The following is a 25,166-nucleotide window of genomic DNA, read 5'->3' on the forward strand; positions in this document are numbered from 1 at the left end:
GGTATAAATTGTTCTCTGATATAGGAGGTATTCACTGGACGCCATATCTGAGGGCGATGTTTAGAGCGCATGCTCTGAACAAGCTTACAATAGCCTGCTAAGACCGGCAACTTTGATGGTGCTAAATGCACGCCCCAAAAGGACTGCGGAAGCTCGCCGTCAGCACGCGCTCAGCAGCAGCGCACACGGATATGGCCGCCAGTGAATACTCCCTATAGGGAGATGCGGTTCGGCGGTTGTAACGGACTTTCGCAACAAATCTTACCAAGAAGGAATCAAATGTTGATTGACGTGTTAATATTCTATCAATGAAAATTTCTTCTGCGGGAATGAATGCTCAGTAGACTCAATCTTCCAAGACACCAATGGAAGCGGACGTCAAATAAACTGTTTCGCGATTTACGGTACTTACCTCACCATTTTAATGACGACTAAAATAACGTCACGAAATATTGTGTTTCACGGGGTCCGGAAGATATTGTAAAGGTTGTTACATTATAGGTTCCCAGAAAACAAACTTCGTTGCAATATTTTCGGAAGTACCGACACACATAAGGTTGTAAGTACAGCTTAGGAGGAGTATGATGAAAACCATCACAAAAAATAGGAAGACATTTATTTGCAATAAAGACGCTATGAATGAACGGCGTTTAGCGACGGCAAGTTATGAGCGTTCGGGAATTTATAAGTTCACGTGATTGCTAACTATGGACATGCGTTTTTTTCGGGAGATAGTGTTGCGGTGATGACCTGATATCGGACAACTCGTGGCAGACGAACAAGCAAGTTTCTTCTCAGTGAATGGTAAGTGTCCAATGTCAAGCACAACACGTGGCTACCGAGGTTGTCGACCTTTGGAACACTTACCGCTTTCGACAAAAGTCCTGGCACCTAGGCTAACTTTCTGGAAAGACTCGAAGTCTTCCTTGATTTCAACGCCATCATGAACAGTAACGAAAAAACGATCCACTATTCAATCGGTGGGTGGCGAAACGTATTCGCATCTGCGGAGTCATGGGCGATGCGTACTCTAAGCGGCTGGAAGTTTACACGATACCTGTCACGACGTCCAAACACGCCATTGACGTTCTACGGTCTCTTTTACCTACTTTTGCCCTACCGAAAATACTTATCTCTGATAACGTGCCAAATCTTGCTTCATATAAAATAAACAAGTTTTTGAAGACAAAAAAACCGGCATCAGGCATCACATTAGTGCACCATAACATCCTGCAACTAACGGGCATGCAGAACAGATGGTGTGCGAAAAAAAAAAAAAGCCCTGTTGAGGTTTACGGAAGACGCAGTTCAGTAAAGAATCGCCAGGTTGTTGTTCCAGCAGCACGCCACGGTCTCATCTTACACGGTAAAAACACCCGCCGAAGCAATATTTGGCGGACGAAGAGCCACACCCCTCGATCTCATGATACTATGGCTTAAGAACGAAGATCGAGAGATTCTAAGATCGGGAGTAATTGCAGTTTATTCGGTCGGACAACTCGTCTACGTAAGGAATTCCAGCGGAAGTCGGGCCTTCCATGTAAAGCTTGAGTAGAAAAGGCTTTATGTTGGTTGATCAGAAGGTGTCATCTCTCTGAATACGTTGGATATCAATGCCCTTGAGTGTAAATATAACTAAATCACAAAACTCTCTTTGTTTATTGTGTAACTGCCCTTGTATTTGATAGTAGAAGCTATATGGTGGTGATTTGGACCTTTCACACCAGGCTCGTTTTTCTTATTTTTAGCCTCATACTCTTTTGCGGTTTAAGTATGCTTCAAGAATCTTTTGGAACGGGGACACTTTACGTCAACGAGACCATTTGTTCGAAGTAGTAAATCAGGGAATGCTGCTAGAAATCCGTCCCTCCTATAACGAATAAGCCGCACTTCCCCACAGTGCAGTTTTCCTGTTCCACGCACAGTTGTAAAGCAGCATCCTCATTGATTCTACCATATTCTCTTGCGGGTGAAGAGTCTTTGGGTACACGATACTTGAAACAAGTCATGCACGGTACGTTGTGGTTCGAAACCCACTAATGTCGTCGTCCTTATAGAGCCTCATCATTTAATCATTACCTCGTCATTTCATATTGCTCTTCATCAACAGCAAGTACGATAGGCTACCGATATATTACAATCCAAGAATTGAAAAATTTTGTCGTTCAGTCCTTCAACAAGTTTATTATTTATATAATGTTATTACGTTACCTTACCTCGAGACGATAGACGTCCGAAGTCGATCTTCAAATACTTATACCTGTATATAAATCAGGCGCAGAAAAGGGGGGGGGGGGGGGGGGGGTTCGGTGGCCGAGTGCATGGTTTAGCGCACACCGGCTCGGAGCACATGGAGCGAAAGCTCGCGCTGCAGAAGCCACCCCGCCCCTGCCCGTTTCGATCTGGAAGAGCATCGTACCGGGGTGCGGTCGTGTATCACTACTGCGTGGTACACGTTAGAGACCCCAGGTTTGCGGTTGTACCGCACTGGCTAAATTGCTCATCTACAGCTGAGAGTCAGACGCCCACTAAGGTGGACTAACTTCCGGCTGTATAAACATACACACAACAATTTGCAATTAGACGCATAATAGCAAAGAGCACAGCGTGCCGCCTCTTTTCTTTGGATGCCCTTTTTAACCAGCGCAAGCTCGTGCGTTCTCTCTTTTGAGACGGTTAGAACGGTCGCACATAAAACCCGCGTTTCTCCTACCCGCCCGCTTCCTCCTCTCATTATGTGTATTTGGTTGTAACCAAATAAGCTATAATAGTGGTGTATTATTCATATTTACTTTCAGATTCAGTCAGGAAAAAGGAGTTTCGTTGGAACAAGAGCAAATAAATTAGCTGCGCTTAGAGTATCGGCAATCTCTTCTCCGACAATGTTGTGAACGCCGCCATTCTGGTGCTTGTGCAGAGCAGGCGCAACACCCGATTGTCATGATTCAAAAGTGCGACATCCTCAGCATTAGATTCCGTGTTAGGAAGCTCATGTAATGTTGCTTTGCTTTGTCGCACACTGTTTAAAGTGGAGGACGGAAAAGCGTTTCTCGTGATTTCAGATAAAGCTTTGAATAACTGGCAACCATTATTTTAAGCCACAATATGGCCAAGTGTCGCTACTCTGACGCGTTAGCTTATTTAATGATACTATTCATTCAAGAGGCTTGTAATATCTGGAGGGGCTATGACGTAAGCCCCGTGGATTCCACAAGACACTACCTTTTGACACCTGCCTCTTCCTCATTGTTCCCGCTTGTGCCAGTAAATTAGCTACGGTTCAGAGTAACGACACTTGGCCATATTGTGGCTTAAAATCATGGTTGCCAGTTACCTGAAGCTTTGTCTTAAATCACAGGAAACGCTTTTCCGTCCCCCACAAATGTTTAAACAACCCGCGACAGAGCCGCAATATTGGATCAGCTTCCTAGCACCGCATCCAATGCTGAGGAAGTCGTACTTTTGGATCATGACGATCGGCAGTTGCGCTTGCTCTGAACAAGACCCAAAATGGCGACGCCCAAAACAATTTTGGGGAACGGAGTGCCGATACTTTAAAGCTCATTTAGTGACTCTAGGCATGAAGTGAACTCGTGTGTATTATTTTCCTCTTCGTCTTTATTGTTTATTGATTTCAATCATATCGAATAATGAAGACATTATATCACGCTAAGCCTGTGTAATTATTTGTCTTAGATTTATTAACCTGACCCAGTACTTAAACCATTCATTTATCGATAGTAAATCTTCCAATATATTTTTTTAAATGCGAAGGTAAAAAGACACGGAGATTGATGATGATACAGACGCCAACGCCGCCCTCGGAAATTTTTCGAACACTAGAAATCAGCAGTTTGTCTGCCATCCGCCAGGTACGTAGCGCAAGAAAACACCCAAACAGTTTTTAATTGTTTTTAAAATTAGCTAATCTCTACACCTATTAAGAAATCAAAGCAAGATCATTGTGAAAATTTAATACATCGCAATGTATATCTATTCCAAACAATAAATGTTATTAGATGCCAATAAATCTGTTTGACGTCCAAAAAAGATATGCGTCAAAAACAGGTAAGTTTGAAGGGCTCCTGGAGCGTTATGACTTTAAAAATGAATAAAAAGCCATCGTCCACCTCTTGGGCAACCATTGTAGCTCTGAATGTTATAAACGATTTTATCATAGTTTAATTATTTCCTCAGCGGAATTTGAAGTATTATGACTCGAAGCATCAAAAAATGCTACGTTTGCTATAAAATATCTAAACAAAAAATTTTATACATCATTAAATTTTTTTCTTCATATTACCAATTATAAGCACTACATATGTAGCTATATTCATTGCCCTAGCGCTTGTCATTAAAAACATATTTGTGCTGAAAAATGTCAACTTTAGGGCAATATTTGGAGGGATGAAAAAAACATAGTGCAGATACCAAAAGAGTGTATCGTTACATTCTGCTCCGACAGCATCTTAACAAAACTGCTACATTGGAACCGTGCTATCTTTAAAGGATCTTTAATAAAACATGAACTAGCGGAGCAAGTGAGGGTCCGCGCCATCATATTCGCAACGCTACAAACGCGCATGAACAGTAAAAACCAACACATACATAATCTCAAATGAAAGAGGATTGCATTGCCTTTTGAATGACATCAGTCCCACAAAACAGTATTTAAAAGGAGATGAGTAATGACCTGCCAAAAAGTACCTAAACTGCCACATTCAGTGGGACCGTGGCCTTAAGACCGGTGCATCGTCCCGATGCAGCACAAAACGAAAACACAGATTCAAAGCAAAAGGATAGCAGAGACGCGAACCACAGTCCACAGTTCACTCTTTGACGAAAGTCCCAAGTTCTATCGTTCGTAATACGGCTTGAGCCCGACCACGTGCACCACCTCGGGTCGTGGCTGGCGTCTTGCAGATGGGCGCGTTCTGTCGGGTAGAACTTCGTAGTTCAGATCGCCGAGGCGTCGAAAGATTTTGTAGATCCGAAATAGCGTTTGAGAAGCTTCTCTCTGCGCCCGCGGCGCCCGTATCGGTGTCCACACCCATACCCGGTCTCCGGGTTGGAAGTGGAGGTCCCGGCGACGAAGGTCATACCGGCGTGCGTCGACTCGCTGTTGATTGTCCATGGATTCGAAGGCGAGCTAGTTTGCGAGCCTCTTCTGCTCTCTGAATGAAGCGTGTTTAACATGCAGTGATTTTGGCCCTAGAGCGGCTCGATTTCTGCCGTCCCGGCGCTCGTGCCACTCAACCGCTGGTGCTAGGCAGAGCGCCGCGACGGCAGAAATTGCGCCGCTCTAGGGCCAAAACCACTACATGTGAAACACGCTTGACTGCATCCGTCATCCACTGGCTCATGGGGCGGCATCGTGTCCACCATGGTCGTCACTTTTGTGCCATGCACCAGCTCAAATGCTGTAAACCCGGTTATTTCTTGAGCTGCGGTATTGTAGGCGAACGTGACGTGTCGTGCTGTGTCGTGATGACGAGCGAATCCCAACATAGAAAAAGGAACGGCGGTTTTACTGCCTCGGCGGCGGCGGTCGACGCACGTTCCTGTGCCCCGCGTGCCTGTGTCGCGCGGGGCCGTGCTTCCCCGAAGCAGACGACGACGAGGTTGTAGTGCGCCAAAATGTTGGTGATTGTGCGTCGCCACATAACCCCCTCGCGGAGTGGAGAGCCCTCAGGGCTAGTAAAAATCCGGGAAGCGTATTTGACGTCCACAACGTGTAGTGACTGGCGCGGGCTGCGCTGTCGGGGGTTGTGGCTGGACGCTTAATTGAGGATGCACTCGGGTTGTTTGATTCGTCCGAAAGGATATATGCTGGCTTCAGCCGGTCGATAGAAACGCAAATGTCCTTCCCGTTCACGTGTAGAGTGAAATCTTCCTCGTCGCGAGGGGTAACTTGGTACGGTCCGTTGTAAGGCGGCTGAAGAGGCATGCGGACGGTGTCGTCGCGGAGGAAGGCGTGTGTGCACGTCCCACGTTTTGCGCTCTACGTCGACGTACATGGAGATCATGTCGGCGATCGTCTTGTTGAGTCGCTCCGTTAGCCGGTTGGTCTGCGGATGGTACGCGGTGGTCCGACGGTGGCTGGTGTAGCTGAGCCAAAGGATCTCTTGCGTGAGCTGAGCCAACAACGATGACCTTCGGTCGGTTATCAAGACTTCGGGGGCGCCATGTCGAAGGAGAATAGATTCGACGAAAAACTTGGCGACATCCACCGCTGTTCCCGACGGAAGGGCTTTCGTTTCGGCGTATCGTGTAAGATAATCGGTCGCGACGATAATCCAACGGTTTCCTTGCGTCGATGCGGGAACGGTCCAATTGTAAATCCATTCCAACCAGCTGGAAGCCCGTAGTCGGGGCAGATATCGTCTGCAAGAGTCCTGCTGGCTTCGTCGGAAGCTTCTTACGTCCTTGGCACTCATGGCACGACCATGTACACAAATGGACGGTTTTCGGGAGTCTCGGCCAATAGTGGTTCGCACGAATCCGGGCGAGCGTCCTGCTATAGCCAAGGTGCCCAGCCGTCGGGTCGTTGTGGCATGCTTGAAAGATTTCTTCTCGCAGGCTGGCAGGAACAATCAGCAGCCAGGCAGGGTTACTGGTTCCAAAGTTGTTCTTGAAAAGCACGCCTCGCCGCTGAACGAAGCTTGAAAAGTCTCTGGCCAAGAATCGTGGAACGGAACTTCCTTGACCTTCCATGTGGTCAATCACGGCGCGAAGTTCGGGGTCGTCTCGTTGAAGTGCTCCCATGTCGGTGTCTGCAATTTCTCCGAGAAAACGGGCGTCATCGTCGTCGTCGGTGCTGTCGGGAGGAGCTTCGACTGGGGCCCTAGACAAACAATCGGCGTCATTTTGCTTGCGGCCAGAATTGTACACAATGATCAAGTCAAATTCTTGCAGTCGAAGGCTCTAGCGAGCAAGGCGTCGTGACGGGTCCTTGAGGTAGGCGAGCCAACAGAGAGCGTGGTGGTTCGTGACTACGCGGAACGGGATCCCGTACAGGTACGGGCGGAACTTCGTTAACACCCAGACGACAGCGTGACACTCCTTGTCGGTTGTTAAGTAATTTTTGTCTGCCTTGGACAGTGCCCGGCTTGCGTAAGCAATCACCCTCTCTGCTCCGTCTTCTGTTTAAACGAGCACCGCGCCTAGCCCGGCGTTGCTGGCGTCTGTGTGAACTTCCGTTTCCGCTGATGGATCGAAGTGTATGAGGATAGGGGGCGACTGGAGTCTCCCCTTCAGTTCATTGAACGCTTGTTCTTGCTCCTTCCCCCACTGGAAGTTCACTTCGTCCTTCGTCAGATGCGTGAGAGGTGAAGAAATCTTGGCAAAATCGCAAACGAAACGTCTGTATATAAGCGCACAGCTCAAGAAATCTCCGTACGGCTTTCTTGTCTGATGGCTTCGGAAATTCGGCGACAGCGGATGTCTTTGCAGGGTCAGGACTTACACCTTGAGCACTCATGACATGGCCCAAGAATTTGAGCTCACCGTAAGCGAACCGACATTTTGACGGCTTCAGCGTCAGTCCGGCATTCTGGATAGCCTGTAGCACGGCTCGTAAACGTCTTAGGTGCTCGTCAAAGTTGCTTGCGAATACCACGACGTCGTCGAGATAGGCGAGACAACTTTGCCATTTCGAGACGGAAGGAACGGTGTCCATTACGGGCTGGAACGTCGCCTGTGCTGTGCACAGTCCGAACGGCATCACTTTAAATCCGTACAGCCCGTCCGGCGACGGCAGTCTTTTCACGATCTCGTTCGTCCACCTCAATCTGCCAGTACCCACTCTTCAGGTCCATCGACGAAAGGTATCGGGCGTGGCGCAGCCGGTCCAGAGTGTCGTCAATGCGTGATAGCGGGTAGACATCCTTTTTCGCTACGGCGTTCAGTCGGCGATAGTCCACGCAGAACCGAAAAGTCCCGACTTTCCATTTCTCCAGGACTACCGATGAAGCCCACGGACTGCTTGAGGGCTGGACAATGTCGTCATCGAGCATTTCTTGGACCGGCCTCTGGATGACTTCTCTCCCTTTCACAGAGACACGGTACGGCGGGCGATGAACAAGAAGCTCGTTGTCTTCAGTGACAATTCGGTGTTCCGCAACGTTCGTTGGGCGCACCTTTGACGACGTGGAGAAGCACTCATTGGACTCGGCGAGAAGGTCACTGAGTTGTCGTCGTTGTAGGGTAGGCAGGGTTGGGTCGATGTCAAACTGCGATGGTGGCGTTGTCTTCGGTGGCCACGAAGAGAGGTCTTCTGATATTCCGGCGATTGTGGCGGAGTCCGGGAGTTTCTCGGCGTGACCCACGGCGGTGCCTTTCGTAAGGTGCTGGGCCTGCTGTCGAAGTTCGTTACAAGTGCGACTGTGTGTTCGTCTTGGAGCTCCGCGACGCCTCTTGCGATGCCGATCCCTCTTCCTTAAAGAAACTGGAGCCTTCCTTCAAGCAGAACGTCGCCGAAGAAAGTCTCGTCGACCCAAACGGGTACGAAAACACTCAACTGCGGCGGTAAGTTCACGTGGTTTGCGACAACTCGTACCGCGGATGACGTCGCTCTGGGGTCCTCCGGCGGTGGAGCAGGGATCGGTGGCCAAGTGGTCTAAAGCGCACACCCAGCTCGACGCGCATGGAGCGAAAGCTCGCGCTGCCGAACCCAGGGATCCTGGGTTCGAGCCCCACCCCTGCCCATTTCGATCTGGATAAGCATCGTACCGGCGTGCGGTTGTGTATCACTACTGCGTGGTGCACGTTAAATACCCCAAGCTAGCGGTTGTACTGCACTGGCTGAATTGCTCATCTACCGCGTGTGACTCGTCGCAACTTTAATGGCTGACCAACTACACGCTGTATAAATATCCCCGTAACCCAATTTTTGAGATGCCAGAACAACAAGCGCGAGGCTGCGGGTGCACCACAGCTGCTTTTGTGTGCGTTCTACTGTACGCCGGTACCACGGTGTTACACATGCCTGAAGGCTGGTTCACACATTTGCAACGGTTGCGTTCGCATGCAACCGAAACGACTGTAACGACAAAGTCACCGGGACAAGTGTTCGCCGTACACAGCATGGCAAGCGATGCAAGAGGTGGCTTTGCGAAGCCATCCATGAGTCACGGTTTTTACGGTGTTTTGGTCGTTACTGTCGTTTCGATTGCATGCGAACGCAACCGTTGCAAATGTGTGAACCAGCCTTGACTCGATCCAAATGAAATAGGTGCCATAAAAGTGATTCCACCATTTCGGATTCCGCCACGTATGCGAACCATTCCGCTACTATGTTTGTCGGAATGGTTCGACTATATTTTGTTTCAAAAACCACCTCGGTGGCTTTTAAGTGGCAATGATATTAAAACAAAACACAAAACATTAAAACGACTCAGTGTCTCTGAGCCAACGCGCTAGCCCATGAATCCATATTTGTGCCCACAATCTGACAGAGGCCAATCTGAGATTTCGGCTGCACATCAAAAGATCCCCAGTTAGTCAAAATAAACCTGCAATTTTTTTTTTGTTCGGGTGTGTTAATTGATTTTTGTTGATTTGGCTTGTAAAACCCTAAGATATAAATATTTGCTTCCCTTTGCCTTAGTTCAGAGCGCAGCCAACGCTGCGGGTTGAGGAAGCAACTGAAGCAGCGCCCAGAGCGCCAAGTCAAGCCGTTCGTTCTCTCTCTCCGCCTGCGTGGTCGGGCTAAACTAGAGCCACTAAATAAGCTACGCTTCATACACAAATGTGATCTTAAAATGATGATCGTCAGTTATCTGAAACTATATCTGAAATCACAAGAAACGCTTTCCCGTCCTCCACATATGTCTAAACAGTTTGCAACAAAGCAAAGCAATATTACGCGAGCTGTTGGCAATCAGCTGAACACGGAAAAAAAAACAAGAACACGAAGGAAAGGACTGGACAATAGACAGTTTTAGTATAGCGTTGCGGGCTCTTACGTACGCAATACGCAATAGTATAGCGTACGCTAAAAATGACCTGCTCGGACCGAATTTAGTTGTGCGTTACGTTTTCGAGTGAACACTGCGCATGATCTTGGTTAGATTTGCTAGAGCTGCAGAATTCCGCGTGCTTATAGCGGAACCATGCTCCTGGAAAGAAATATTGAAAATGAAAACGTGTCCAATCATTTTATTTCAAATTAAACCAAGCCGCAGCTGCCTCGTCAAGTGCGCTTTTCTGCGGGGTACAGAGGCTACGAGTAAAGCCGGTTCAGACACTTGCGTTTGAGTGCGTTTGACTCCATTGCGTCGAGAACCGAAAGCGAGTCACCGGCACATCTGTGGTTCGTGTGAAGCGTGCAATCCAATTCAAAAAATCATCTTAGCACGCGATATAAGTAGTAGGGATGTCCTGGTTTCTCGCTGCCGCAACGCAGTCAAACGCCGTCAAACGAAACTGTCTGAACCAGGCTTAAGAGTGCGTAGCCAAATTCGATCACGGAGCCTCCGTCAATCTTCCCTTTGAAACGGCACCTTTCATCAATGCTATCGCGGAATGAAATTCATGACCTACTGATGTCCAGTACATAGCGAGAACTTCGGCGATCTCTTTTAGAGTCGCTCGTCCGTCGGCGATGAACTGTGCGAATAGGCTTAGCGTTGAGCAGATCGCAGCGTTGACGCACATTCCAAGCAGCGAACATTTTCACTGTGCACTCCCTCAGCTGCATGGCGATCTTATTCGACCGCCGTAGGTCCCGGAAAGAATTGCCGAGCTGAACACCACGCAATTTCACGCAACACAGAACTTTGAAAACACCACGTCGCCTTTGCTGCGCCAGTCGAGGTAACCGCCATCTTGAAACTGGCACTCTCGTTGGGTCCGAGATCTCTCGAGAACGTCCCGCAGAGCCCGCTAGCCCGCCACGCAAAATCCCCAGCGTTGCGTGCGTACGCAACACGCTAGTTCTTCTATTGCGTTCTGCGCACGCGCACTCCCGACCCGCAATTTTATTGCGTACGCAAGGCTTTAGCGTACGATCCACTAAAACTGTCTACTAACACCGCTGTGTGATTGTCCAGTCCTTTCCTTCATGTTCTTGTTGTTGTTGTTGTTGTTTTTTGTTTTGTTTTTTTGTTGAGTTGACCTGATTGCCAGCAGTATGTACCAACTAGCTCAACTAAAACTCGTTACGCGAGCTTCCTGACATCGAAACTAATGCTGAAGAAGTCGCACTTTTGAACCATGACGATCGGCAGTTGCGTTTGATTTGTTAATAACCTCCAAGATGGTAGGGCCCACAGCAAAATCGGAGTAAAGAGTAGCGATACTTTAAGTGTAGCTCATTTGGTGTAGCTCACAGGCTAAACCAAGTGCGGGGGATCGCTGGCCGAGTGTGTCGTGGCACCGCAGACCAGTCTGTCAATGCTGGAAAAAGCGGTGGAGAAACTGCATCGTGACGTCGCCGGTGGGAGGAGCTTAATCTCCATCGCCAAGAAACTACATAGGAAGAGAACTGCACCGTGACGTGTCCGGTGACGTCGCCGAACAGTGGCGATTGAGTTGAAACTACATCGTTCTTTTTTTCCCTACAGGGAATTTCGGAGAATCGCCGAGTAGGCTAGCGCACACCAGCTCGGAGCACGTGGAGCGAAAGCTCGCGCTGCAGAACCCAGGGATCGCGGGTTCAATCCCCGCTCCTGCCCGTTTTGATCTGCTGGATGAGTATCGTACCGGCGTACGGTCGCGTACTGCGCGATGCACGTTAAAGAACCCGGGCTAGCAGTCGTACTGCACTGACTAAATTGCTTATCTACAGTGGGTAACAATGTCGCCATGTTCAGGCAGACTAACCTCCTTCTCTATAAACAACTAACGACCAATTTTACTTTTTGACTATGTTTGACTGCGTTAATGCAACTTCTCTCGTGCTGCACGAGAAAGAAGAAATGTTCCTTCGGGGGTTAAATTTGGGGTGAAGTAGGAAGCAAAAAAGAAGAAAAGAGAATATTTCCCTCAAGTTGGGTTCGTCGTAGAAGAGGGGGAAGAAGAAAATCACTTGTTAGTCCCACGGTGTGTATGGTCTTTTCTTTATGTGTATATTTATTCTAGTTCAGCTGGCCTGACCTGAAGTAGTTGCTTTAAAATAAAGCATATATATCTCTCTCTCTACCTGAAGTATCAACGAACTAGCTCAACTTCAGCCTGCTACCGTTGCTTGCTTGGCTTTTCGCTCAGCCAAATCGCTTATATGGGTTGCACTTAAATGAAAACACAATCGTGTTAAATCGTGTAAGAGTATTTAGAATATTTATCGATAACGCCGCTGAACTTGCATTGCTCGAAGAACTTCCTTTTTGTGAGCGCCTTCTGTGCTTGAATTTGTTGGAAACACAGCCACTTCGATCCGAGGCAATCGATGATAGCGTTGGTGACATCACCACGTACGCGACTCACAAAGCACTGGAGAACACCAATGTTCTCGTCGCTCCCGACGGTTCCCTGGAAGCCGCCAGCGGCGTAAAAGCGTAGAGCTGCGAGGACTTGTTGTTCGACCGTCGGCACACGGGGCCCTTCAAGGCAACGCTGGAGCTTTCCGGGAAGCTGTTCACACAGCCAGCGAGTCACCCCTTTGGTCAGCCTGTTATTCGCCCACAAACCTCACATCGCTCGTCTCTAAAACATCCCTGTGATCTCTAAAAACTCGATCCGCTGGCGAACCCAACAGTAGAGACGCATATGTTAGGGCCGCCATTTTTTACGATGCAGATTGATCTTCGGCTTCGCATCGACCACTCAGTTAAGGTGTATCCACACGACGGACCGGGCCGCGGACCGATTGATCACGTGATGCGCGGCCCGCGGGCCGCCCGGCTGCAATGAGCATCCACACGGCGGACCAAAAGAGCAGACGACAGAGCGAACGGGCCGGTCTAACTCTCGACCTCACAGCTCGGCCAAACGCATGCAGCGAGCTGCTTTGTGGCTATTTGTAAGGAGCCAAGATGGAGGTTGAACGAAAGGGACGTTTTGCTGCGGTGGCCCTGGCGTTGACTCTTGAGAACGAGAAGGACTTAAGTGAAGCGAAAAAGGCACGGGGACATCTTTAGATGATTATTTGAGTAGTCGTCGCGAATATTGTCCCACAGATCGGGGAATTGCTCCACGAGCGCGATGAAGTAAAAGGTTCCATCGTCGCACAACGAAAGGTTCGTCTTCTTCGTCTTCAACAGTTGGCGCCAAAAGAAAACGACTTTGGATTTGGATTCCAATCCAAACAACAAAAGTCAGCTTGTTGCCAGACTTAGCACTTCAATTATACTAAAAACGCCTCGGTCCGCCGCCAAGGTCCGGGCGAAAAAAGCGCTTGGCATTTCTCACAAGCGCGGGCCGCGGACCGCCGGCGGACCTCGAAAAGCGGTGACGTAAGATCACGTGATACGCGGCCCGCGGACCAAAACAGCATTTTGGTCCGTCGTGTGGATACACCTTTAACTGCATCGTCAAAGTGCATCGTGACGACATTTTGACGTCACCGCCAACTGCATCATTTTACGAGCATAGCTCGAACTGCATAGGGAAAAACTACATTTCAACGTCATGTCACGTGACCCGAGAGAAGAGCCAATCAGCGCCCGATGGAGTTATTGTAGTATTCTGAGTTGAGCGGTCGTACGGCTTGAATTCTGAACCAGAGAAGCGCGTGCCCCACACGCAGTGTCGCGTGCTCAGCTCGTGCTTGCTAGTGTCGCTTTGGAACAGTTGACTCTTAGATTTCGGAATCAACAAGTCGACAGTCATCGGTGTCCTTTCTCGCCCTCGGCGGGGTCCGCGCGGACGCGGGCCCTCGCCGTTACCTGGTCCCCTTCGCGGATGAACCCGACTTCTACTCCCCGACCACGACGACGGCTGCAGCAGCGGCTGCCACCTCTTTCCCGACATTGACAAGGCAAGACATCGCCACCACCGGCATTCAAGGCAATCCACGCAGCCCTGCGCCGGTACCCGACATCGCCTCTCGGACAACCACCTCACTACCAACATCGGCCACTTCCGAAAATACAATAGTTATCTACATCATTCAGTTTGCGTTCCAGCATAGATAGAGGAGGAAGACGACGACGACACTGCTGCTGGTAACCCTTTTCGTGTCTCTGAATTTTCCTTACGTAGCCGATAAATTGCGTGTTTAAACAGTACATTCGGCGGTTAACAACTAACAGAACGACATAGGATCTTCCTGCGCAAAGGACCTTCTAAGGGGAGGCCAGGACATCAACACATATGACCTCGGACATCGAGTCATCGAACGCTCTCATGTCCATTGACATGGATGAAGCACATGCAAGCACATCGACGATCATCAAAGACGGCTATGAGATTCCACCCATACGCTGCGCCGCTGACACAATGAGCAGCTCCTCATCGACAATCGTGTCTACTAACGACGAGTTGCACTCCGACGACGGTGACTACGAGGTCGTTCATGGCAAGAAAAGACGAAAGACAAGCCAGAGCTCAGCATCGCATTCTAAAGAGAAGACCAACCTACAAGTCGGATTCACAGTACTCTACATGCCAACTGACACCAGCAAGGTTGCATCGCTCAGCAAATTTAAACTGACTGACTACCTGAACAACGTCGCACCAGACATGGTTAGTGTAGTTCGTATCAACAAAGCTCGTAATATCGTTGGGGTTGACGTTAAAAGGCCTGCACTCAAAGCTGAACTCCTGAAGCTAACCAAACTATGCGCACTGCCGGTGCGTGCTTTTTTACCTAGCGACCGCACAAATTGCTATGGCGTCCTTCGAGACATCGACCCTGACTGCACAGAGACCGACATAAAAGCGCGACTACAGTCAACCGCCTCCATAACGGAAGTGAAACGCCTTGGCAAGACATCACCCGTTGTGCGAGTGTCGTTCGCAACAAAAGTAGCTCCTCAACATGTCAATGTCGGTCTTGTAAGAACGGAAGTAATTCCCTACCGAGCACGCCCCTTGCAGTGCTACAGGTGTCACAAATTCGGCCACATCGCAGCTGCCTGCGCAGAAGAAACCCAGTTATGTTCTCGGTGTGGACAATGCCACAAAGACAAGTGCGAAGCCAACCCCTGCTGCGTCAACTGTCATGGAAATCACGCCTCCAACGCACCTGAGTGCCCAGTGAGGGCAAGGGAGGCAGAAGTAGCGAGGTACAAGTTAGAGCATAACACCACATTTCGTGAGGCCAAAAGTGCTGTGCATGCAAAAAGACAGGTAAACAAAACAACGGATTCAAAGAACATACAAGAATCTAGCGCCTCCGCCAACAATACTCTGCCTCTGACTGCTCAAGACTTTCCCCCTCTCGAAGACGTGGAGAGCACGCCTGCAAATCTGGTCACCGATAAATGTACCGCAACAACTACAGTACCAGTTTCTAGGAAACCTTCGTTTTGGGACAAACCACACATCAAAAACATCACTTCACATAAGACCTCCAACGTGCACATGACGGGACCCAACCAAGAAAGCGGAACAAAGACTGACTCTGTGTTTAAAGCCATAATCCCACTTATGTTCACTGCTCTTCGCAAGATACTGGCCACAACGTCACAGACATCAACACTTCATCAAGTGATCAAAGCCGTCCTCACATTAGAACCCATCATTGCAATGCTATGCTAGAACGTTTCCAAGAAAGCCTCACTTGTCAGTACAGATATTTTCTTCACTGTAACTCAAAAGATAAATGGCATAGAACATATGAGTCAAATCATATTGAAACTGAGTCTGCTGCAATGGAGTGGAAGGAACCCTGTTCATCACAAGCCCTCTACATCACAAGCCCTCTACCATTCGCCTGCCCACACCAACTCATCCACGATGGGAGACATTAATAAGAGGACCACCAAGCATATTCAACCCCTCTCCTGCTCAGTTCTTCAATGGAACTGTAACGGATTGAGAACGCGACTCCCTGAGCTCCGCAAACACCTATTGGACAACGCCTACAATGCAGTGGCTCTCCAAGAACCAAGAATGTCAGCCGGCGACATGCGCATTGCGGATCATGTAGTGTACGCCAGCAAACCACATGTGGCAAGAGGGTTTCCGCGGGCAGCACTACTAGTGCGTCGAGAGTTGCCACAAAGTGAGGTGGACCTCAATGATTTATGCACTGAGAGTGCGGAGTTCGTGGCGGTGACGGTGGAATGGAGAAGACGTCCACTCACCATCGTCTCGGTATACGTGGCCCCTAACGCACCCTGGGACACCCATGTACTTGCGGACATTCGAGTCCGAGCCAAGGGAGACCTTATAGTAGCCGGAGACTTCAATGCGCACTCGCAGTCTTGGGGAGACAAGCAAGACTCCCCACGGGACGGGAGCTACAGGCAACGGTCGAAGCACTTGACCTGAGGAACATCACAAGTGGGAGCCAGACGTTTATCCGCCCTGGAGTGACGGGAAGCGTGATTGATCTCACCTTCACAACTTGGTCCCTGAGGCTCAGTGCAACCCCTCAGGCGGACAGCTGGGGGAGTGATCACCTTCCAATTGTCATTGGAAGACCGCCGAAAGTCCCCCTTAGGACTTGCCAGATAGTCGACTGGGACCACTACAGGACACTGCTTGGAGAAGCACTAGAGGGGGGATTTCCCTTCAATTCAGAGACACTGTCGCGCGTCCTCAAAGAAGCCACCCGTGAAGTCAGCGTGCCAATAACACGTCCTAACAGTGACCTCGAATGGCTTAAACTCCGAGCGAGAAGACGGCGAGCCCAGCGAAAGTCATGGGTCACCGGAAAACCGGAGGATACCCTGGCCTATAGGCGACTGGATGCGAGATTCAGGAAACACGGAAAGAAACTGGCGCGCCGACAATGGCGTCTCAAGTGTAGTACTCTAGACAGGCCATCCGGAGGAAGCCGGGCTTGGAGGATGACGAGAACACTGGCGGGCCGCCCGATTCCCCGAAACCCAGTCCTAGGAATGGCCGTGGCCATGAACCTCCGACCAACGGACATGGTAGAACTCCTCGCGGATACTTTCACTAAAGTTCCGCTGGTACCGACAGTGGGACCACCCCCCGAGAATTGGGACAAGTTCCGTCATCCCACCGCACCTCTGATGCAACAACCGGACACCGACTTTACTCTGCACGAGCTGCAGTACGTCCTTGATTCCCTTCCCAGACACCGCGCGTCACCAGGACCAGATGGAGTCACCAACCAGGCCCTGAGAAACGTCAACGAGTCGGCACTCCCAGCGATGCTAGCTCTCATCAACAAAGTCTGGAGGACAGCTGAGCTGCCAGACGCTTGGAGGGTAGCAACAACGATACCACTGCTGAAGCCCGGCAAGCCCCAAGACCAGCCAAGCTCATACAGGCCTATCATCTTGACATCATGCCTCGGGAAAGTGATGGAGCGTATGGTGCTACGCCGTCTTGTTTATCACCTAGAAGGGGCACGGGCTTTACCGGACTGTTTTTCGGGATTCCGGCACCTTTGAAGCACAGTAGATGCAATGGGAGATATCGTCAGCTCACTGGAAGAGGCAAAAGCGCATAGTTGGTCCGCGGTGGCCGTCTTTCTGGACATCCGCAAAGCCTTTGATGCCCTCCCCCACAAGGCCGTCATATCAGCTCTACGCCGTTTAGGGGTGAACGGACGACCACTGAAATACATTTGTGCGTTTCTTAGTGAACGCACCATGTGTGTAAAGGTAGGCAACGCGGTGAGCAACCCCCGGAAAATCATCCGAGGAGTTCCCCAAGGGAGCGTTGTTAGCCCGCTACTCTTTGCTCTGGCCATCGCGTCACTCCCAGCGGCGGCAAGGGTTGGAGAAGAGCCGGCGTACCCTATCAGCATGGCCGTCTATGCCGACGACGTGGCACTCTGGTCCACTGCCCCCAGCTACAGAAGGCAACGTATGGTATGCGCTCTCCAGCGAGCCCTGACAAATGCAGTGTATCGTCTCCACCAACTGGGCTTGGCAATATCAGCCGAAAAAACGATTGCGCTGTGCTACGCTCCAAAGAGGCCAAGCAAGTTCATGCCCACACTATGCATTGGGGACACTCCAGTGAAACTGGCGAAAACGGCCACATATCTTGGCGTCACGTTGGACTCAAGGCTATCCTGGGGCCCATCAATGAGGGAAGTTCTTCAAAAGATGCGAACCCATGCAAACATCCTCCGGATGCTCGGCGGAACTACTTGGGGAACCTCATCTCACATGATGCTGCAACTGTATAGGGGGCTCATCCTGGCCCGCCCATTGTACGCCCTACCTTTCGCCACACTGAGTGCCAACCAGCTCAAAAACCTTGAACAAGCGCAACGCGTGGCACTCAGGATTTGCCTCGGAGTTCCCCGCACAGCCTCGTCTCGACATACGCTCACAGAATCCAGGATTAACTCTGTAGAGAACATCATGCAAGAACGGGCGCTGGGTCATCTGACTCGAATGAGCAACTGCGACTCGACCATCACGCTCCTAATGAGGATCGCCGAGCGCGCTGAATCAAGACTAGGAGCGCACCTCTGCACTCTTGGTGACATAGCTGGCACACCAGGACCACTCGCCCCACTCCCAGAGCTGCACAAAGATCCCCACCCCCTGCGGATCAGCCTACATATCCCTGGACTGCGGTCCAAGAAGAACGTAGCAGTGGTCGTAGCAAGGCAGCTCACGGAAGACCACTTAGTTACCCAGTACGATGGGTGGACCCGAGTGTACACCGACGGATCGGTGGACCCCTCCGGAGGCACAGCAACAGCAGCGGCTTTCTTCGAGGCAGCAGCTGTGGGTACCAGTGAGCGCCTGGATCACCAGGCATCCTCCCTCACGGCAGAGCTAGCAGCCATACGGCTCGCCCTCTGGGGTATTCGGACAGGCTGCACACAGGCTTTACGCTGGGTCATCCTGAGCGACTCAAGATCAGCCCTCGAGCTGCTATCTAGGCTCGAACGGGCAACGCCCCTGGCCCGTTCAATCGCGCAGGATGCGGTCGAGCTTCAGCAAGAAGGCAACAACATTGCCTTCCAATGGCTCCCGAGCCACTGTGGGATTAGAGGCAATGAAGTCGTTGATTTCCTAGCGGTGCGGGCTCACAAGGACCCCGAGTGCCCGCTTTCAACCGTTCCCCGCTTCTCAGACGCAAAACTCCTTGTGAGAAGAGCCATCACCCTACAGCACCCGGACCCCGTAGTGGTGGCGGGTGCCTTCCCAGCTCGGGTACCGCGCGGCTTCGACCGCCAAACTGCCGCAGTAATGTACAGATTACGGACCGGAAGCGCCTTCACCCCGGCGTGGATAAGTCGCTTCAGACTCAGTGTTGACCCCATATGCCAGACCTGCGAGGAAACGGCCGACGCCGTACATCTCCTCCTGCACTGCAGTGATCACGAAGAGGAGCGCACCAACCTCCGTGATGCTTTTTCCCGCCTAGGGCTACCTAGTACCAACTTGGAAGAACTCCTGCGTCCAAGAGCCTCACGAGCTACTACGGACAAGGCACTCAAAAGTGTAGCCAGCTTCCTGAGGAGCGCGGAACTCCTTGAGATCCTCTAGGACTTCCAAGAGATCTGGGTTGCTTGCGGCTCCTGGGGCTCTTGGAGATCTTACATCCAGAGGTTTTCGGGAGTTCCAGGAGTCGCGAGTCAACACTCTGAAGAAATCCTCTTCCCCCTTCCCCCTTTCTCCTCCTCTATCTCTTTTTTCCCTTAATTCCCTTTCCCATCGACAGTGACAAGTGCGCCCAGAGCGTAACTAATAACAACGTCGATTTCCTAATAAACATCGCTTCAACAACAACAACAAGCATAGATAGACCGAGCAAATTTTGAAATGCGCGAGTGCGAGTTCCGTTCAAAGCACGGAGCTCACACTGCAGAACCTGTAGGGGCTAAATCCCCTCGATGTGCTTGCGTTGTTCTTTCAAGTAACCTTAAATATGCCAGTGCACGAGGCTCGTGTTTCGAGGGGCCCTTGGAGACAAATGGCGGCGCAGCACTAAAATGACTGGCCCTTGAAAGCGAATGGCGGCGGAGCACCCGCTCGAGGCACGTGTCTTCCGCGTTTCCACAACAATGGTTGGCGGTACTTGTAAGAAACGCCTTTCTCAAGGGGCTTTAGCAGGAGCCCTGGGTTCTATGGCCCATCTGCATCCTACCGTTGTGCGATCGTGTACCTGATATACTGCGCAATGCACGTTAAAGACCCTGAGCTAACAGTTGTACTTCACTTTTTATAATCTACAACGGGTAACAACGTCGCCCTGCGAAGCTCTTCGTCTCTAAAAAACTAACCACTAATTTTGAATGCGCCCTTACATTGCATTTTTAATGTGTGTTCACGTGTTTGCGTTCACTTTTTTTTTTGTCTACATCTTTGATTATGCGGTTCTTACTTATGATGAAACAGACTGTAGTTGTCGGACTTATGGCAAAATATTATATAACTAAGAACATGGCACTTGAACGCAAAAGACAAAAAAACACACATACACACACATAGGAGCACTTATAAAAAAATTCAAATAATAGAATGGATTATAATTGTGTTTTAAACGCACAGAAATTATTAGCACAGATGATTGACTTTTGAAGCTGTTTGAGTGGCCCTATTGATCGCAGCATTGGCTGCGTTGGCTGCTGTGCGTAAAACTCCTAGCTTTCGTTCAAATTCAAGTATTTCGATTTCAGAGTTTTTCTTCAAAGCACAATAGGCAAGACTAGATAACCGATGCGTTGCATCAAACAAGATGGGTGAGGAGCGAACAGATCAATCGGAAATGCATACTGAAAGGTTAGACGGAATCCCTAAAATTAGTAATCGAAAGAACAGTTGACGGCCTTGCTCGCAGAAAGGGGGCAGCTGTAGGTTTCTCTGAAGTCGCGAAGGCTCGTAAGCACTTCGTCTACCGAATTCGTTCCCCTCCACCCGGCGCAGTATTGCGTGGCGAACTTCATGTAGAACATCTGTGCCCTGGACAGACGGTTGTGGCCCCAGACGTACTGAGGCAGGTGCCAGGGTCTGCCAACTGCTCGCACGGATGCGGACGCCGATTTGATGGACAGGCGGGCCTTGGTGTGCAAAGGGCGGCCTTGCGAGATCCCGACGGAAGAACAAGCGATGTGCTCTTGTATTCTGGAGGCACTTTCCTTGGACCAGTTGTCGAAGTCGAACACGAGACTCCACATCTCGAAAGCCATCTCCACGCCCACCGTAGCCGCGTTGATGGCGGGATCCACGTCGTTGCCGAACCTGAACGAGGGGTAGGCTAAGGAAGGCACCAGAATGACGTCGTTATGGAGACGCCTGATGGTCGTCTCCAGCAACGCGTGGTGTAACTCATATGGGTCTAGGACAAACGCCTCAAGCCGCTTGTCTACAGTGACTCGGTACAGCTTCATTTTAAGCGCGTTTATAAAGTAGTTGGGTGCGGCTTCTGGGAGCGGCAGATCATCGGGGATCAGCTGTTTTGGTAGAACAAGGCGTACTGTGGACAGGAGGCGTTCAGCTTCCTTCGCGTCTGCAGGATGCAAAAGCTCCAGCACGTCACCAATGACGGCCTTCTTCGTGGCGATGAAAATGCCCCGTACATCGCGGTCCCTCTGTGAATCCGTTAGTTGTTCGAGGGCGATTATTCTCCAGAGGGGCGTTAGTTTGTTGGTCAAACTCTGGCATCTCGAAAATAGAGAATTGATGTTCGGTTGATGCGCGTAGCGACGCAAGACGAGGTCGACGCTGCACATGACCAAGAGAAGAGCAAGCTGAACTTCCCGACGTACGGATTCCGAGGTCAGGGCGTGCAATATTTCCGAAATGAGGTCGATGTCCTTGTAACACATAGCACTCGGTGTTGGCCCGAGGTGAAATGGAGCTGCCATGGCGATCCACTCTTGCTGAGAAACGCCTGAAATGAGTGTGTGCAAGACCTGAAAGCTATCATTACACGTCATACTCTCTAGCTTCGTTTTTGGTGACGACGAGTGCAGTTTCGACATGTCCTCTTTTGACACGTTGACTCGCAATATTTGGTTGTACACGGTGAGCACTTTTTGACGCACGTAATCGTATCTACCTCCGGCGAAGGTTGACTGCACATCGGGGGCCATGGTGAAAACGTTGTTTCCTTCGTAAAGTGGGAGCACTTTTATAGCGACCGGTGTGTGAAGGCCGTGCAGCACGGACAGCTGAATCAGAACGCGAAGAACGTCCGTCCGACTCATGGTTTTCGAAACTCCGGTCGTTTCTAGAAGTGCGGTCATGGCTTTCTCGGGCAGATCGGAGCCCTGGCCTAGGGTAAACAGGCAGCTTCGATGAAACGCGGCGATATATTTTCCGGCGGGACTTCGAAATAGACCAATGGTGGCGGATATACGAAGCGCCTTTAAGGACTGGTTGTCTACTTTCTTTCTGCTGAGGGCGTCCATGTTGTGGCAAGCGTACTTGGTGTAAGCTCCACAAGGGTCCAAGCTGAAATTGGCGGCCACGATGAGCTGTGATGCCACGTCGGGACAGCAGTAGCTGGTGTCGTTTCTCGGGGCAGTTCCTTTTGTGTCGGTCATCACGACGAGAATCACTAAGGCGAGAGTCAGGGAAGCAAACGCCATTATCCCGCACGCTATCACGGTGACGCTCAAGATTCGACTGCTGTCTATGGTTCCACCAGTGGCTGGCACTTTTCTGTTGGTTGAGACGTTCATAGTGAACCGGCCTGGTCTCTGAGCTACGAAGAGAAAGGAGCAGCTGCAAGTCGCCATGAAAATCGAACCATATGTTATCCATGGGCACGTGACGCACGTGACCCGCGTGGAGCATATTCGCCGGGGTAGTTCTCTGGTGGATTTTTGTCAAAACCCCAATAGAACTCTTGCAAAATCGAAGCGATCCTAGCGGCTTAGTGTCGCGCAAAGCATCTTCCCAAATGGCCTCCGAGATTTTTCGCTCGCTGGCTGCGTTCCTCAGGCCATTGCATTCGCCGATAGAGACTGTTACTGCGGGGCGCACGCTTGTATATTTGTATGTATATTTGCGGCGTAATCTTTTTGTATCGAGCACGTCCAACTCTATACTTACGACCACTTTATCTGCGCGCTCCCTATCGAAGAGCCTGCTCCAGGCTGAGGGCCGAATTTCAGCGCCGCCTAGTGAGAGGCGGTCTCGGCACAAAATCTCGGCCCTCCTACCTCGTCAGCTTCTTCTGTTACCCGTGCGTGCGTGCCAGCTGATCCCGCTTTCGGGTTTCAACGCATTCACGCTGTAAAATGTTTTTCTCTATGTAAAGGAAGGAGTCCAATACGTTACTTTGTTTGTTTTGTTGTTTTTTTTAGTTTGCGCAGCCAACGCCAGAGAGGCCAACATAACCTGGTGCAGCGCGGAAAAAGGCAAAAAAGAATACCGAGTTCCAGGCCCCGCTACCGACGCGCCGCTGAAACTCGGCCCTACGAGAGGTGCGTGCTGGAGTGTATCTACAGGGTGAAACAAGGAGACGGCAGGCTCTTTAAATCGATCGCAAAATTCGGTTTCTTAACCTCTCACGCTACGCCGCCAACGAACGAGCATACGGCGCCAAGAGCCAGCGTCTTTAGCGGACAATCTTTTCGACTCAAAAGCGGCGCGCGTTCCGCAGGCGGCGATAGTCGCAGAAACAAAAACAGGCGCGGTAACGACAAGGAACTGCAGTTGTTTGTCTGCTAAATACGCCGACTCTCGGCGTCGTCTGCTCGTTCGTTGGTGGCAGTTGGCGTAGCGATCGCCTGCGCCATCTCTTGTCTCCCGTGCGAAACAGCGCGGTGTTGTTTGCGGACCGGTGGCGTCGCTGCGTTTCCATTGGAGCCAGATTGGAGCTAAGCCTTTTTGTTTCTTTACTTTTTCCTCAGGTAAGTTGGCTCTTTGCAAATTTTACAAAAAAAAAAAAATGCACTAACTGTGGGCAACGCTGCACAAGGTCGTAGCGTGATAGGTTAAGAAACCGAATTTTGCGGTCGATTTAAAGAGCCTGCCGTCTCCTTGTTTCACCCTGTAGATGCAGTGGTCGCAAGTACTATAGAGCAGGTCGTGGTATCGAGAGTATGGTCACGGCTAGGGTGCCTTCATGTGCGCTTTGCTTAGGGTGGAGACATCTCGCCATTTTGTCCCACACATTTATTTTTCTTTTTTGTTCAGAAGCACGTGAAAGAGCGTGTCCCTGCACGCGCTTTTGGCGCTGACTGTGCTATGGCGACATTTTGTTTTCGTCATTTTCTTTGTATTTTACCCGTGAGCGCGTGCTGGTCGGCATCGGGTACTACAAAGGGTGGCATCACCCTTAACAGAAGGACATTGAGGCACCCTAGTCACGGCCGCTCGATTAGGACTCCCCTTGGGAGCGGCCTACCGTATGCTTCATTCCGCCGCTGGGAGTGATAGTTCTAGAATGGGAAGTTGGGCGAGTTGGTATGAATCCATTTTAAAAAACAGCGCGAATAACACACGGATAATCAGCGCCTCGTCCTGTGTGTTCTCTCCTTCTTGTCCGAGTGTTATTCGCGCTTTTTTTTTTTATATAATAGTTCTACTTTACACCGCAGCGGCAGCCATGGCGCTCGTTATCGGCGAAGGAGGAGTAGTCCGCCCGACACGACCCGGTGTGGCTATTCATATCGTTTTTCGTGAAGCGGCAAGTCCTAATAGACCGATCTCACCAGCCAGTTTGACTAAGCCATCGCTGCCGCAATGCATCGAGGGAACTTTACTCTTTCTGCACGTGCGACAACCCCGCTGGAGGTCTGCGCGAGTGGAGCACGAGGCGACAGGAGGCCTCGCATGCACGACCGTCTGCCTCTTCTGAACTAAAGTTATGGCGGCGACACGCATGCGCCGAACGCCTAGGGAGATTGGTCTATGCCAGATTGCATGAATAATGTGACTAATCTGTAGAATAAAAGCACGCGATTCTTTCTGCGAGGAGCTCACTGAGCTGCAGGCTGCGCGTTAGAGCCCCATTCAGCTGGCAGTATGAGCGAATAGTCGTTTAATTGTTCCCGTAAGTGTTGCCTTCCTTCTGTTACATCTGTGATATATGAGTTATACCGTATTTACTCGCAGAATGAAGGCACCTTTTTCCGAAAAATCGATGCAAAGTTAGGGGGGGGGGGGGGGGGGCGCTTATTACGCGAATTAAAAATTTTTCGTCCGTATTTACTCGCACAATGA

At 50.4% G+C, this 25,166-nt stretch overlaps 1 protein-coding gene across 1 annotated transcript; it reads left to right on the plus strand.

Annotated features, from left to right (window-relative positions):
• The first annotated feature begins 16,949 nt into the window (after positions 1-16,949).
• LOC120845989 lies at positions 16,950-19,535 on the plus strand. Its single transcript, XM_040217558.1, has 2 exons — positions 16,950-17,128; positions 17,474-19,535. The coding sequence occupies exons 1-2, from the start codon at positions 16,950-16,952 to the stop codon at positions 19,533-19,535; spliced, it is 2,241 nt and encodes a 746-aa protein (XP_040073492.1).
• The last annotated feature ends 5,631 nt before the right edge of the window (positions 19,536-25,166 follow it).

The sequence above is a fragment of the Ixodes scapularis genome, unplaced genomic scaffold (genome assembly GCF_016920785.2).
Source record: "Ixodes scapularis isolate PalLabHiFi unplaced genomic scaffold, ASM1692078v2 PGA_scaffold26__3_contigs__length_393636, whole genome shotgun sequence".
NCBI classification, from domain to species: Eukaryota; Metazoa; Arthropoda; class Arachnida; order Ixodida; family Ixodidae; genus Ixodes; species Ixodes scapularis.